Genomic DNA, 15,835 nt, shown 5'->3' on the forward strand with positions numbered 1-15,835 from the left:
AATATGTGTTCAATAATGGTGGGATGATTGAATGAAAGTGGAACTGCTAAGGACCAAAGTACTATATTTTCTCACAGATTCACTTTAGTCGTTTCTCACATTTCTAAAAGTTAGGATGTTCAATTTTCAAGAGAAATGTCTTTTACTTTTTCCCAAGCACGCAAAATTTCCCAAAACAGACAAAACGCATTTGTATTCACGAGATAATTTAGTATTCTATTACGTAAACAAGTCTGAATGCCTCCTAACACTCAACTTTTTCGATTTTTTTTTTCCCCTAAAAGAGTGAAGTCTCTGACTCCCAAGGAAATCTGGAATTTGTTTTACTCAAATCCTAGATAAGCTGTGAGAACTGAGAGATCCCTGAACTGGTCAAAAGCAGGAAACTGGAGATCCGGGAAAAGATAAAAACAAACACCACATAAAAAAATCACGAACCAAATTAATCAAGAACTTTACCAAGAAACGGAGCGAAAGTCTTAAGGAGCATACACGAGACATCTCAAACTCCCCCCCACCCAAGACTGGCTTCTCCCCTCCTCTTTCCTCTGACAGCCAGTCAGAGATCGCGCCGCGCGGCCACCCCCAACATGCCACGCGACTAGAGCTGATGCCGCGGAAGATGCTGCTTCTCACGTCAACCTCCGCCAAACAACGTGGTTTAGCGGCGGGAGTACCAGATGCTGGACTGGAGGACCTGGGGCTGAGTCCCAGCTGCACCCCCCGCCTGATGTGCGAGTCTCTTACCCTCTCCGGGCTTCAGTTTCCTCGTCTTGACTCGGTAATGACTAACCCCAGCCGGAGCACAGAGTGACTATCTACTAAGATGAGTGGCGTAAAGGCTCTTTAAGGAAGATACAAGCGACTCTCCATTTGTTACGGCTCTTAAGCATGCGGTGCTCACAACCAGCCCCAGACCCATCTCTCAAAGTCACCGCTGTTCCTCACTCCCTTCCCGCCCGGCGGCTGTGAGGCCGCCCCCTCCTGTTGGCCCCATGCGGAAGCCGCGCGGCGCCGTCTGCCGTACCTGCAGCCACTTGGTCAGCGGGGCCCTCCTGCTGACCCATGACGAAGTCGTGCACGAGGGCCCACAGTGCGCCGGTAGGCGCCACCGCCTCCAGAGCGGCGGCGGCGGCCATGACGCGAACCAGAGACCGTGGGAGGGGAAGTGGGCGGTGGCACGGGACGGGCCTCTGAGCGCACGCGCCTCCTGAGCCAATCGCCTGGCGAAGGTTAAAGAGGCGGGGCGCTTCCCTGGATCACGTGCCTGCCGGCTCCTGGCCAGGCAGTTCCAGGGAGGGATGGGACGGTCCCTCCCCGAGGGGCGGGGCTTGGAGTCGGGGCGGTGGCGCGGGCAGGGAAGGCGGCTGCTGGGCACGCAGCCGGTGGCCATTGGGGGCGAATAATTCTCGGCCCGGCTCCCCGGGAGACGGGTGGCGGGGTGGGTACCTGGCTGGGTGGGGCCAAGGGGCGGTACATACCCTGGGGGAAGCCAATGAGAAAATCAGGCCCGGCCCGAGGGGGCGGTGCTGTCGGTCACATGCGCACCTGGGGCGGGCAGCGGCGGAGGCGCGGGCACCGCGAGCCGGCGGCCGGGAGCGGGGCCGGGCTGGGGCGGGGTTAGGCAGGTGAGTGACAGGCTCCGGGGGGCCGGCCCCAGCTGGGAGCCCCTAGCGAGCAGGGAGTAGCTGCGGAGGTGCCCGCCCCCTCTCTCCGCCCCTCCAGCGGAGCTGGTCTCCGGCCGGGCACCGTCGCGGGCCCCCTTGGCCCGGCCACCTGGGACTGTGCTGGAGAATCGGCCCCCTCCCTAACTCCCCTCGCCCGCAAAGTTTGTGGCGAAGCCGGCGCCCGGGCAGAGCGCGCCCCCGGGGGGAAGATCGAGGAGCGCCCGATGCGGGGAGGCAGGAGCCGTTGACCCGGGACGTCGCGGTCCGGGGCAGAAACGCGGAGCAGCCGACCAGCCCGCCGCCTCCGGTGCATGGGGCCCGACTGAAGAGCCAGCATGGGCAACTGCGTGGGGAGACAGCGCCGGGAGAGGCCGGCCGCCCCGGGACACCCCCGCAAGCGAGCAGGTAACGACGAGGAAGGGAGCAGGGCCACGGGCGCCTCGCCAGTTATCCCCCTCTTCGCCCGAGCGCTGGGCTTCCCAAGCGACCTCCCACGGCTCCTGGCGCCTGGGTTTCCCAGATGGCTGTTCCGGAGCCAGACGGGGGCCCGCTCCCCAGCCCTGGTGGCCGGGGGAGCCGAGTTGGGGCAACTGCGAGCGCTGACCCGGCTGCGAGCCCAACTCGCTCCAACTGGGAAGCTCCGAGTGGGGGTGGGGGCGGGGGCAGGAAATGTTTGCAGACCGCAGCGGGGCCGGCGGAGGGGAGGGGGGCCCGGGACGGGGGCGCCGCTGGTCTGGCAGCCGGGTCGGGGTCGGAGGCTGGCCGGTCGGGGCACGGCGCGGGCGGCCAGTCGTCCCCAGAACTCGGAGCGAGCGAGAACTGTCGCTCTTCCAGAGACTGTCTGTGTCATTATCGGGCTGCAGATCGTGTCTGCCGGAATCCAACTGGCAAAAGCAGCGCAGGACTCTGGGAAAGAAATCTTTATTTTTCCCGCAGGGCTTTTTAGAGCCTCCCGGCTGTCTGGAGTCTAGAAAAGGTGGGGTGTGGGGTGGGAATCGCGCTCGGGTTTGTTGGGATCCTTCCCAGCCTTAAGGATGGGATCTGCTCTTCGGTGATCCGCGAGGGCCGGGCAGCGCCTTCTCACTTTCTTCGTACACTCCTCCAATACTGGCGCTTCGCCCTGGGAAGAGGTCTGGCGTTCGTTTCCCCGGGTCTTGTACTCACTTCCTTCTCTGAGGGTGTTGCAAGGACCTTCTGAGAATGATAAAAATCGTATACTTTAGAGTTGAAAGGGACCTTCAAAACTTGTCTGGAGTCCAAATAGACCTAACTCCTCCTCTCTTTGTAGAAGCCCAAATCCAGAGAGGTTGAACAACTTGCCCAAAGACACACAGCTAGTTAGTAGTGTAGCTGGGGCTAGAACGCAGTCTCCTCTTCCACTCAATTGCTACATATCCCTTTATGTAAGAGGAGCCACAGGCATAGTTGTTAATGAAGTGGAAACTCTAGTTGGAATTTCCTGTGTCCTTTGACACGGAAGGTGTATTGCTTGGGTTGTGGAAACTGGGAAGGAAGATGAGGGGAAAAATGGGGGAAGCAGAGAAGGATGTCTGTGTGGTGGACAGGATGACTTGTGGAAGAAGAAACATGTTTTTCTGGGGGTGGAGGGAGGAGGTAAATTTAACACTGGAAAACCTTTTTTGGCAGCCCTGGCCATTCTGACTGAGGAAAGTTGATTCTCAGACCCAAGGGCTTTCTTTCTTTCTTTCTTTCATTTATTCAACGGATATTTATTATTTATGTGCTCAGTCCACATGATTGATTTTGTAGCATTTTTCGCTGGTGACAACTCTCTCATACTTGAAACTCCCCCCGCCTTCCTTTCTCCATGTTAGATTATCCTAGTTTGGTTTGGTTTTGTTTTTTTCTGATCTCTGCTGCTCACCATCACATCACCTCCTAGCTGTGTACACACCCATGGTTCAGTTTGACATTCTTTTTTTTTCCCCCCTCTCTTACTCCCTCCCAGGGAAATTATACTCAATCCCACAACTGTGTCCACTGGGAAGACCTGTACACTATATCTTCAACTATTATCTGTCAGACTCCAGACTCGTATCAGTAAATGCCCACTGGACACGCTGATGTAATTATTCTCAGATTCAACACTTCTAAAAGCAAGCTCTGCATCTCTCCCCTCAGCCAACTTCCCTTTACTCTTCCATTCTTGCAGCTGCCTAACTTCGTGCTTTGGAGATGTCTCTCTGCTGACTTTCTCTGCCTCCCAGCCAGTCAGCCACTGGGACCTGCTGGTTCTTCCTTGCAAAGCCGCACAAACCTGCCCCTTCCACTCTGCTTCACTCCCTTGTCATCTCAAGTTCAACCCACCTCCCAAGCTGAGCTTAGTTTCCCACCAAAGGCAAGTTCATCTTCAGTCATTCACCCAATGCCTGCACACTGTTCCCCTCTCCCCTGAAGATATTTGTTAAATTAACCTGTTTCGAACCCTATAATTCTATGTTTAGGAATTTTTTAAAGTTTTTTTTTTTTAATATTTTGTTTATTTGACAGAGAGAGATCACAAGTAGATAGAGAGGCAGGCGGGGCGGGGGGGAGGGAAGCAGGCTCCCTGCTGAGCAGAGAGCCCCATGCGGGACTCCATCCCAGGACCCTGAGATCATGACCCGAGCCGAAGGCAGTGGCTTAACCCACTGAGCCACCCAGGCGCCCAAGTTTTTTTTTTTTTTTAAGTAAATTCTACACTCAGCCTAGGGCTTGAACTCATGAGCGCAATATTAAGAGTTGTGTGTTCTACTGACTGAGCCAGCCACGTGCCCCTGTTTAGAAATCTTTTTGCACCTCTCCAGTTCTGTAAGAACTTTAACTTTCAAGGCTGTTCAGTTTGGTCAGTCCTTTTTTAAGGCGTGATTTCTTTCTTTTCCCTGAATTAAGGCCACCAGTGTTTGCGCTTTGCCATTTCCCCCTTCTTATCAAGAGCCTTTCTTCCTTTCAAGGTTCATCTCAAATCCGGTATCTTTCTAGAAGCACGTTGCCTGACAATTCCTATTCCCCCCTTTCTGAGAACTCCTGCAGACACGTTATGCCACTTACTTAACAATTATCTTCTCCACATTATTAGTCATTTCTTTGATGTTTACAGTCTTGTATCAGCAACTACCCTGCAAGCCTTGAGGACCTGGGTTCTGTCTTATCCTTACGTGTCTGTCTCTCACACTCATCTAGCCGTACATGTACACATATGCTCGTACATGTACACATATGTACATGTGTATATGTGTATATGTACACATATGCTCGTGCACACACACACACTCAGTACTTAGCACAATGACTTGTACAGAGGAAGCACTCAATATTTGTTGATTTTAGAACGTTAACCCGACTATATCTTAGCATCTGAATTTTTTATGTAAATATTTTAACTGAAGTATATATCTGCATTTTTTTACCTGCTAGCATATCATTTTTTCAGTTCCGTAGGTCCCCCTATGAATAGCTTTATTCATAAAGTCCAAAGCCAAGGGGAACTCTGTAGGATGACGAGTTTGGTATGAGGGAAGGAATCCTTCTTAACTTCACAGCGTGCACCTGGCATTCCTATAACATCTGCAGCTTACCCTTTGACAAAGACATAGTTTGATGTTGTAACACTAATGCCTAAAAATCCCCGGCTCCCCTGGTAACTCTTACCTTTCCTTTGCTGCTGGTGTAATGGGAAGAAACCACCATAGAGAGCTAGAACCTGAGTTCTAGTCCCGGGTCTGTAGCTGGGTGACCCTGAGAAAGTCCGCAAACCTCGCTCGGGTCACACTTTCAGTATCTCAGAAAGGGGTGGGTTGTACTAGATCATCAGAGCTGTTTCATCATCTTCACAAAGACAACTGTTCAAAACTGCGAAGTTATTGAGTTGAAATTCTATGCCCTGTTATGTTACCCTTTGGCCTTAGTTCTGTCTTCCTAGTCACTTGGCAGGTAAAGTGGAGACATGATGCCCATTAGTCAGGGCATCTTGCCTAGCTAGAAAGTTTGTGATTATCATTCTTTGTTATTTTTTAATTTTTTAAAAAGATTTTATTTATTTATTTGACTGACAGAGATCACAAGTAGGCAGAGAGGCAGGCAGAGGAGTGGGGAAGCAGGCTCCTTGCTGAGCAGAAAGCCTGATGCGGGGCTTGATCTCAGGACCCTGAGATCATGACCTGAGCCGAAGGCAGAGGCTTTAACCCATTGAGCCACCCAGGCACCCCTCTTTTTTATTTTTTAACTGTTATTCCTAGTGCATCCCCAGAAGGACTAGTTCCCCCTTCAGGTGCTGGGTGGCCCTTACATGCTTCAGAGAATACTTGGGGATTTACTCATTTAGGGGGCTCCCACCCCCTGGCACACATACCCTGAGTAGATCTATCTCTGCTCCTGCCGTGGGTAAGGCAGGCCCTCCCCCAGCCACCCCAGGGAGAAAGCGAGGTGGTAGAACAGGCAAGTCTCTTGCCCAGCTCCACCCTTTGAGAATGTGGCAGGGCTGAAACCCAACTATCTGACTCTGTGATGTGCCAGGAGTATCCACTTACGTTCTGGAATCTCAAGCCTGGTGTGGACAGACCCAGGGCCCTGTTTTGAGCTGGTTGGGCTTGGCGTTGTCGTTGCAAGAGAGTAGCTTCTCATTGTGTGGGCTGCTGTGGCTATTCTTGAGGGAGTAATTGAGCAACTTCTCCATTTGCCCAGTAAATATTTACTGAGTGCCAGGCACCTTGCTGGCTGTGAACGGACATGGTCCTTGGCCACATGGAGCTTACAATTTAGGGGTGGGGGAGATAATAAACACTCATGCACATTACACGTGATCATACATGGAAATCCTATATGATAACACATACAATGATGTATTGCTATACAGCTGGTGATTCCCACATTCATAATTTCAACCCACTCTCTTCCGCTCTGGCCTTGTATGTTCTGCTGGTACTCACCACATTTGATGTGTAAAGGGCTTCTCAGTTTAGCATGTCCAGAACAAAAGGAACCTGCAACCCCCTCTCCTCTGCTCCTCCCCAAGTCTTCCCGTCTATTAATGTGATTTTGTCCTTCCAGTTACCCCGGCCCCCAAAACCTCGAGTCATCCCTGACACCTCCCCTTTCTCTCAGTCCCACATCCATTTAATCAATAGATCCTATCAGCTTTGCCCTAAATATATCCAGAACATGAGTCTCTTCATCTTCATTACTTTAGCCCTGGCCTAAGCTGCCGTCGGCCTCTTAACTGACCTTCCTGCTTCCTCTCTTGTCTCCCAACAGACTGTTTTCACCACAGCAGCCAGAGTGAGGCTGCGAACTGTAAGTCAGATTTTGTTACTCCTTTGTCCCTGATCTCATTCAGAGTCCTTGTGTTGGCCTACAAGACGTGATATGATTTCACCAGCTTACCTTTAAGCTGCCTTGTGCTCTTCATGGCCTGTTCCACCCCCTGATATCTGAATGGGTCCCTCCCTTGGTCTGCCTCCTCCACATCCCTCAAGACTTTCTCCTCAGTGAGGCCCTCCCAGGCCATCCTTTGAAAAATCGGTCCCATTCCCTATAGTACTTGCTGTCAGCATTATCTATCCCTCCTCCCCCATTTTATTTTTCTCCATGGCTGTTACCACCTTCTGGCATTGGCCACCTCTCCTACTGCCGTGGGGTCAGAGATTTTTATTTGTTTGCTCCCTGTTACATAGAGCAGTGCCTCACATACAATAAGTGCTTAATAAGTCTTTGTTGGATAAAGCTACTGTGTCTAACAGAATTGGGAAGGTCTGCAGAAAGGCAGGAAAGAGTAGCCCTGATTGCTCTCCTGTGTGGTGGGTGTTAGGGCATGCATCTAAATAAGGGGACTTCAGTGCAACTTCACAGTGCTGTGTTCTGTTCCTGACACTGGCTTCGCTCTCACCCCACGCCTGGCTAAAGTCTCAGATACCTGGGACACTATTTCCTCTGGTTTGGAACCTCTTGCTAGGAGACACCCGGGCTAGAGCAGCAGAGCAGAGTCAAGTCCCCTAACCAGGCAATAGCACTTTCTTGATGTTTTATGTCCTTGCATGCATCTGAGAGTGGACCCCTCTCCCAGACACACATGGTATTCGTAGTCGTGGGGATGGGGTTGTCTAACAGACTGGGAAGCAGGAAGGTGGGTGCTGTGGATTCCAGGCCTCTCTCTACTGAGCAACTTGCTGAGGAATTTTTAGAATCATAGCATTTTAGAACTGAAAGGAACTTAAAGTTTTCTTTAACCTCTTTTTCTTTTCCAGCTATTAAAAAGAGAATAAAGGTATATCTACTCCCTGCTGAGTTCACAGAAATGTGGTGCAACCTATATAGGAACTGCATGGGCTCCTTTAAGTTTTGAGTGTGTTGGGGTCAAGACATTGTAGGGAAGGGCTCAAGGTCAAGTGTGTTTAAGAGGGAAGAGGTCTATTCTCTCTGCTCCTTTCTGCCCCTTTCCTGAGTGGTGATCTTGGGCAAGTCACTCGTTTTGTGTTTGGTTGATCCTCTATTTTAAAAAATGTTAGTATTTCCAGTTTACTTCAGGAAGATGTTATAGGGATAAAATAAATGAAGGCTGTTTTCGAAATTACTTTCGTGACTGCATGGTCTGCTCAAATGTCAGGTCCCAACCCAGATCCTCATCTGCCATTGATGGGAAATAAGACCTTGGTTCTCTGTTCTTCCTAACTGTGTGTGTGACTTTGATCTATCTGAGCCTCAGTTTCCCGGTTCATACAATGGGATGACTGCTACCCTGCCCACCTCCCAGAGAGGGTTTAAGAAGCAAGTGAGGGGGCACCTGGGTGGCTCAGTGGGTTAAGCCGCTGCTTTCGGCTCAGGTCATGATCTCAGGGTCCTGGGATCGAGTCCCGCATTGGGCTCTCTGCTCAGCAGGGAGCCTGCTTCCCTCTCTCTCTCTCTGCCTGCCTCTCTGTCTACTTGTGATCTCTCTCTGTCAAATAAATAAATAAAATCTTTAAAAAAAAAAAAAGAAGCAAGTGAGCTCCTGATAAAAGGAGATTTTGTGAACTCCTAAAGTTTCTATTATCCTAGCCACAGGATTTTTACACACAAAAACCATAGCCAGTGATTTTCCCCACCAGATCATTGAAGCTTACTCTTTTTTTTAAAGAGCAAAACTATAAAAGAAATGTTTAAAAACTATTTTTGGATGGGAATCTTTCTGAAACGGATGATAAGCTTCTAAGCAAAGTGTACTGAGCATGAATAACCTCCTCTTTGCGACTCAGGGGTGTGGAGTTCAGACCTGTATGTACAAAGCACCTGCTTGGCGGAGGTGGGGACCACAAAAGCTTCTTTCTGTCAAAAGCCTTTATTTCTGAACGAAGCGAGGGTGAACGGAAGGAAATTGCTGAGGGAGAACCCATTTCACCGTGGCCCGGCTCAGGGTCCTAGGCAGCACTGGGGTGGGGAAGTTCTTGATTCCTTCTCTGGGCTCTGAATGAGAACAGCATCCTGCCTGGTCCATAATTGTGCTCACGACAGGGTGAGGCCTCTAGGCTTCTGAACCTGCAGGGCAGTGGGTCCTGCACTAAATGGTGTCTGGCTGCTGTGCTTTCGGGCTTCACATTTCCACCTATAATCTGTCTTCTCCCTAGTAGCAGTCACCCCTTTTTTTCATTTCCGCACTTAAAGAGCACGTGCTTGGATACACGTGACGTAACTTAGGTATATCGCTGTGCACACTTTGTACCTTCACACTGCCGTGCAGCCATCCCCACCATCCATCTCTACAAGTTTTTCCTCCTTCCCAGCGGAAACTCTGTCCCCATTAAACACAGACTCCTCGGGGCGCCTGGGTGGCTCAGTGGGTCAAAGTCTCTGCTTTCGGCTCAGGTCATGATCCCAGGGTCCTGGGATCGAGCCCCGCATCAGGCTCTCTGCTCGGCGGGGCGCCTGCTCCCCCCCCACCTGCCTGCCTCTCTGCCTACTTGTGACCTCTGTCAAATAAATAAAATCTTTAAAAAAAAAAACAAAAAAAAACCCAGACACCTCATTCTTCCCTCCCCCAGCCCCCGGTAGCCACCAGTCTGCTTCCTGTCTCTATGACTGTGACCACTCTCAGCACCTCAAGTAAGTGGAGTGAAGCAATATTTGAACTTCTGCATTAGGCTTATTTCACCTAGCGTGATATCTTCAAGGTTCGTCTGTGAGGTAGCACATGTCAGAATTCCCTTCCTTTTAAAGGCTGAATAACTTTCCATTGTATGTCTCCACCACATCTTGTTCTTTCATCTGTCAGTGGACACTTGGGCTACTTCTACCTTTTGGCTGTTGTGAATAGTGCTCCTGTGAACATGGGTGTACAAAATCTGTTTGAGTGCCTGCTTTCGGTTCTGTTGTGTATATATCCAGAAGTGGAATTGCTGGATCATATGTTCACTCTAGGTATAATTTTTTTGAGGAATTGCCCTTCTGTTTTCCTCAGTGGCTGTACCATTGTACATTCCCCCCAGCAGTGGACAAAGGTTCCAGTCTCTTCACATCTTCACCAAAAATGCTTTTTACTTTCTGGTTTTTTTTTTTTTTGTTTGTTTGTTTCATTTGCTTTTTTCTTTCTTTCTTTTTTTAAAATATATTTTACTTATTTATTTGAGAGAGAGAGAATGCAAACAATGGAAGGGGCAGAGGGAGAAGGAGAAACAGACTTCCCACTGAGTGGGGAGCCCAACACAAGGCTTGATCCCAAGTCCCCGAGATCATGACCTGAACTGAAGGCAGATGGTTAACTGACTGAGCCACCCAGGTGCCCCTGCCATTCTATTGGGTGTGAAGTGACACCTGGTCATAGTGGTCACTTCGTGAGATTCCATCAGTGGGGCTCAGATAGCAGCCCCTCCCATTTCCTGGGGAAACAGTTGGAATTGTTAGAATTGTACCTAGAGAAGGAGTAGATGAGCTCATAGTGAAGCCTGAGGGGCCCTCCAGGGAAGGAAGTCCAGGACCTTGGATGGGTGGGTTCTGTGACATCTTTTTTTTTGGTCAGTCAGAATTTGGCTTACTTCTGGGTTTCTAATTAGATGGTCGATGACTGGGATAGATGGATGGATGGATGGATGGATGGATGGGGCTTCCAGTTAACCGAAGCAGATCTGTGTTACAATTCATCAGGCTCCCAGAGAATGTTAACACTGTCTAACTTGGGGTGCACACCAATTTTTTTAACCCCGTTTTGCATGTGAGAGATGTAGGACTGTGGTTCAGATGGGAGCTTGTAGGGTTGGGTAAAAGGGAGCTTGTAGGGTTGGCATTGACATGGCGACATGGGGAGTTTGTCTGCTGCTCAAAGCCATGAACTTCTCTCTGTTGGGTTTAAGATCTCCCTGCTTACTGAGCTCACGGGGAAGAGGTACCGAGCTCAGTGTGCATGCATACCTCTGACCATCTCCAACCCCTCAACCCATGTCCCTTATTGTCAGGAAAGGGGCTGTAGCATCTTCTGCAGGGTTTGGGGTCAGGGGACAAAGATGGCTTCTCATTTGTACCCGTCTTCTCAGGGAGGCTGGCACCAGAGTCCACCTGAGGCGGCCAGCCGGTGACCAAGTGGCCTAGGTCTTAGAGGACTCAGAGTTTTGTTGTTTTAGGGCTGGAAGAGACACACTTGGCAGCAGCCCACCTTTCCTTGGTGTTTACCGTGTGCCAGGAGCATCACGTGCAGTATCTTGGCTAATCCTCACCACCATTCTATGGGTGGACACTATTATCACCTTTTTACAGATGAAGAAATTGAGCCCTAGAAAGGTAATGTCTCCTGCCTGAGGCCATGCAGGTTGTAAACAGCAGAGCCAGGACTGGAACCCAAGTGGTTTGATCTCGGAGCAAGCTTTTGGCCCTTGTGTAGTTTATCTACGCTGGGCAGGAGAAAAAGAACACATGTTTTTCGTATTTAAAGTGAGTTTATTATCAGCCCAGTCAGGCAATCATCTCATTTGATTGTCGCCATTTTACCTATGGGAACATTTCTACCCATTTTACATACGGGAAAGCTGATGTTCAGGAAAGTAAATCAGTTGCGGTGGTTCCTGAGACTGAGGAAAGGCAGTGCTAGAGCTCAGATTAAGTGGTTTGACTCAAATTCTGGTGCTCAGAGCTCATTCTATTGTGGTGCCTTCCCCCACCTCTGTGAAAAGGAGACAGAAGTCTGCTATAAAGCCTGCAAAGCTCCAAGAACTGCAGCCATTCTGCTCCCTTCTCCTTGCTGTTCCCTCCTCCTTTAATGTCCCATCCCCCAAACTGCAGCCTCTGCACCCCAGAGCCACATGAGTCCATTGTTCTGGATCAAGTGCTTGGCACTTAGTAGATGCTCAATAAATTTTTGTTGAACGTTGTTTGAGGGTTGAGTGTGCTGGAAGGGGTAGAATCTCAGCCAAGATTGCATTCCTAAAGAGAAATACAAGTAGAATGCAAATACCATTGTTTCCTCCTTCTTCTCCCAGAATGAACTTCTACTTTCCAACTCCCAGATGCCAGGGACTTGAAGAAAAGAATGCCCTGGCTCTGCAGACTTTGAATTATTCCAAGATTCCCAAGGGAAAAGACGAACCAGAGCCCTGTTAGCAAAGTGCTTGCTGGATCAGGTGTCATTCTTTGTAATTAATAAGACTAGTGGTTTCTTGCTTTGTTCAGCATTTTGTAGTTTTTAAAGTGCTTTCACAGGTATTATACATGATTTTTTCCCCGCAAACATCCTCTTAGGTAGGCAGGGAGGGAATCATTTTTCTCATTTTGTGGGTGAGTATACTGAGATTTAGTGAGGTTGCCAAGCTGCCCAAGGTTATTGACAGGTAAGTGGTAGAGAGGTAAAAGCCATAGGAGGTGATTGCTCCACTGCTTTCTCCCTGTGGTGAGAATGCCTCAGTTTCCACATCTGTAAGATGGGGATAAGAGCAGGGTCATTGAGGGCAGTCAAGGGCTCCATCACACAAGTGGTGATGTGTGTGAAGTGATGAACATTGTACCCACACCCAGCAAATGGCAGTGGGTTGTTAATGACAATAACCAAAGCCAAGTTCATGGTTACTTTGGGGACGTGTATTCTGTTGACTCTTGGTCAGCCCAGAGTGTTGGGAAGAGCAGAATGTAGCCTCCCCTTGCCCCACCTTGGAAATCTGCTTTGGGCCACTCTGTGGCCCTTCCCCTGAAATTGGAGTGTATAGCAAAGGCTGACCATGAGGTGTTTTTTTTTTTTTGTTAAGTTTTATTTATTTTACTTTACAGAGAGAGAGAGAGAGAGAGAGTGCATGCATAGATGCATGTATGCGGGTGGGGGGAGGGTAGAGAGTGAGAAACCCAAGCAGACTCCCCACTAAGCAGGGAGGCATCTCACAACCCTGAGCCTGTGACCTGAGCTGAAAACCAAGAGTTGGCTGCTGAACTAACTGAGCCACCCAGGTGCCCCCTGACTGTGAATTTCTTTTGATTTGCAAAACCTAGGATCTTCTAAACAGAGCATTTACAAGATACCATTTTTCTTTTCGTAGCGGATAATTAGGACAATATGACAAGTATTTCGTTCATTTAATATTCGTTTGCATTTCATTATTCCAGCTCCTCCAGCTCATTAACTATGTAACCTTGGGCAAGTTATTTCAGGTTTTTGGACCTCACTTTCCTCATCTGTAAAATGAAGATAACAGTACCTACTCTGTGGAGTTGTCATGAGGATTAAATGAGTTAATGCACAAAACATCCTTAGAATGGTGCCTGGGACATATTAAAATACTCAGTAAGTGGCAGTTACTATTATCACCATGCCTGGCACTGTAAGCCACTGTCCCCAACCTTCCTCTTCCCCCACAAGTTGAGATGCAAGGCCAGTGACGTTCCTACGCAGGACCTAGCTTCCGCTGTATACCGGGGTTATCTACCATTCCTGTAATTCCACTCATTTATTCAGGAAAGCAAATTGAAAGCAAGTTGCACAAGAGTGATATTATTATAGAGATGGCCTTGAATCTAGCTTCATTTTTTAAAAATGTTAACCTTTCACAAAAACTTGAGAACTCTTGTTAGTTACAAATCTCTTCCCTCCACTCCTCTGCCCACCCCCTGACATACTCTGGCTGATTCCAGCAACACCCAGTGCCTACTTTTCTGGGCTGTCTCAAAACAGATACAAATATTCCTTGCTTGGTAGGTGAAGGCTGGGGAGTGCCCTCAGTGTGCTGTGGCTCATCTTCAGCTTGGCAGTACATCTCTGGGTCTGCCGGGGCGTCCTTCCTGGAGCCTGGCACATTTCTCTAATATGCGTTGTCAAATGCAGACACCTCCTTCGTGAACTTTCTTGGAAAGTGATTAACATCCACAGCAGAGCCCTTTTCTGCACTTGATATACGGTCCCCTGCAACTTGGTTAAAAAACAGGTGTTTTATAGTTATGATAGACTATACTTTATTAAGCACCAATTGTGGGGCAGGCACTGCTGTAGGTACTTTTACACACATCTCATCAAGTCTCCCTGATAAATCACTGAGAGGTTGTCCTCAATTTAGGGGAGAGGCTCAGTGATACTAACTACCGTTAGGGTCACACAGCGAGAAATGGAAGATTTGGGATTCCAGACCACTGTTTGGGATTCCAGATTCCCAGCTTGGCGTGCCTTCCATGCAATGCCTACCTCATTGTCAATTTCAGCCGAGGGCTCTCTGGGCCCTAAACAGGTGTGGCTGGTTTATTGACGTCATTGCCACCCATGAGTAGCAAATAGTCTGCTGCTGCCAGTTTCTGCACTACACACCCTGAATGTGCCAGAAAGTGCACTTCTTGGGACCACCAAACCTTCATGTATTTGTCCTCCCCCCGCCCCATACGGTGTCTGCGAAACATACCACACTGTCCTCTCTAATGTGGGATATCACTCATGGCATTGATTTTTTTACTTAGCGAATACACTGTGTTCCCCCAAGATAGGCTGTCATGTGACGTGGGTGTTTTCATTTCTCAAGACCTCACATCACCGAATCAGTACCATTTATTATCATCATTGAAATCAGTACCATTTATTAACCTACCATGCATGCGTTGAACACCCTACAAGATCTTTGACACCAGCATTTTCTATTTTCACATCAGCCCTGTAAGGTAGGTATAATCACTTGCATTTTTCCAGAGGAGAAAACTGAGGCTCAGGGAGGTTAAGACCCTTGCTGACAAAAGTAGAGGAACTGCTATTTGAATCCTAGTAGTTGTAGCCCAAGGACTTATATCTTTTTTTTTTTTTTAATATTTATTTATTCGTCAGAGAGAGTGAGCACAGACAGAGTGGCAGGCAGAGGCAGAGGGAGAAGCAGGCTCCCTGCTGAACAAGGAGCCTGATGTGGGACTCGATCCCAGGATACTGGGGTCATGACCTGAGCCAAAGGCAGCCGCTTAACCAACTGAACCACCCAGGCATCCCAGGGACTTATATCTTAAGCACTATGGGAAATTGCCTCCAAATATTCAGTACATGTCCTGGGCACTGGTTTAGGTACCAGGCAGAGCAGGAAGTGTTGGTTTCTTTCCTTAAGGAGCTCACGGAGTGACAAACCCAGTAATACTGGAGCTTCTGCGATTGGGTTTCCTTTTTTTCGAAACCTGTTTCCGTCTGGCCGCACCCTAGTGGGCAGATCCATGGCACACAGTGCCAAAGGTCTATGGGGAGCTTGTGATGCTCTGCACTGTGGGGTTTATGTCCCTGATGTCTCTCTTTGCTCTTTGTCCTTCTTCCCTCTCTGGTGTCACAGCAGGTTCACGGAACAAGCTCACCTGGTCTCGCCCACCATCGTACTCCTGTTTGTGGTCTGTACTGTACTGGCTGCTGAGGAGAAGGGAAGCCTTACTTGGCTGGGAACTTATTGCTACTATGGTTTTTTATAAGGCCCCAAATGATTTTTTGAAAAACATTCACATTGTTATCTGGGCCCTCTCCCTGAGGAACAGGATGGGCAGTCTTTGGAGTCAGTGGGCAAAAGGAGAGCTACACTGGGCCCTTTCATTTGCAGCTGACCCCTCCTGTTTGAAGCTGAGGCTAGCTCTGTCCTGCTGTGACATGTGTCCCATGGAAGATCCAGGGCCTGGATGTCTGGTGTACTGCTGATCATCAGGTACTCGTACTGCAGCCTTACACAGAGGTGTGTAAGTGGCCTGCCACTTTCGACCACACCACCCCTTGGGCATTTACGCCAAGG

The 15,835-nt window shown here is 49.2% G+C and overlaps 2 protein-coding genes across 4 annotated transcripts in view; one reads left to right on the forward strand and one right to left on the reverse strand.

Moving 5' to 3' along the window:
* The window catches only part of MMS19 (MMS19 homolog, cytosolic iron-sulfur assembly component), a 33,013-nt gene extending 31,844 nt beyond the window's left edge, over positions 1 to 1,169 (reverse strand). For 2 of the 3 annotated variants that reach the window (XM_046027625.1, XM_046027624.1), the window contains exon 1: positions 1,028 to 1,169. In XM_046027625.1, the coding sequence (XP_045883581.1) occupies positions 1,028 to 1,139 (112 nt within the window). In that variant the 5' untranslated portion in view covers positions 1,140 to 1,169. Of the gene's footprint in view, positions 1 to 747; positions 804 to 1,027 lie in introns of those variants that run through there. The other variant, XM_046027626.1, reaches the window with a different exon arrangement.
* A 227-nt stretch (positions 1,170 to 1,396) lies between these two features.
* The window catches only part of UBTD1 (ubiquitin domain containing 1), a 55,416-nt gene continuing 40,977 nt past the window's right edge, over positions 1,397 to 15,835 (forward strand). Inside the window, exon 1 of the mRNA XM_046026241.1 lies at positions 1,397 to 2,072. Coding sequence (XP_045882197.1) covers positions 2,003 to 2,072 — 70 coding nt within the window. The 5' untranslated portion in view covers positions 1,397 to 2,002. The remainder of the gene's footprint in view (positions 2,073 to 15,835) is intronic.

The sequence above is a fragment of the Meles meles genome, chromosome 13 (assembly GCF_922984935.1).
Source record: "Meles meles chromosome 13, mMelMel3.1 paternal haplotype, whole genome shotgun sequence".
Classification (NCBI taxonomy): domain Eukaryota; kingdom Metazoa; phylum Chordata; class Mammalia; order Carnivora; family Mustelidae; genus Meles; species Meles meles.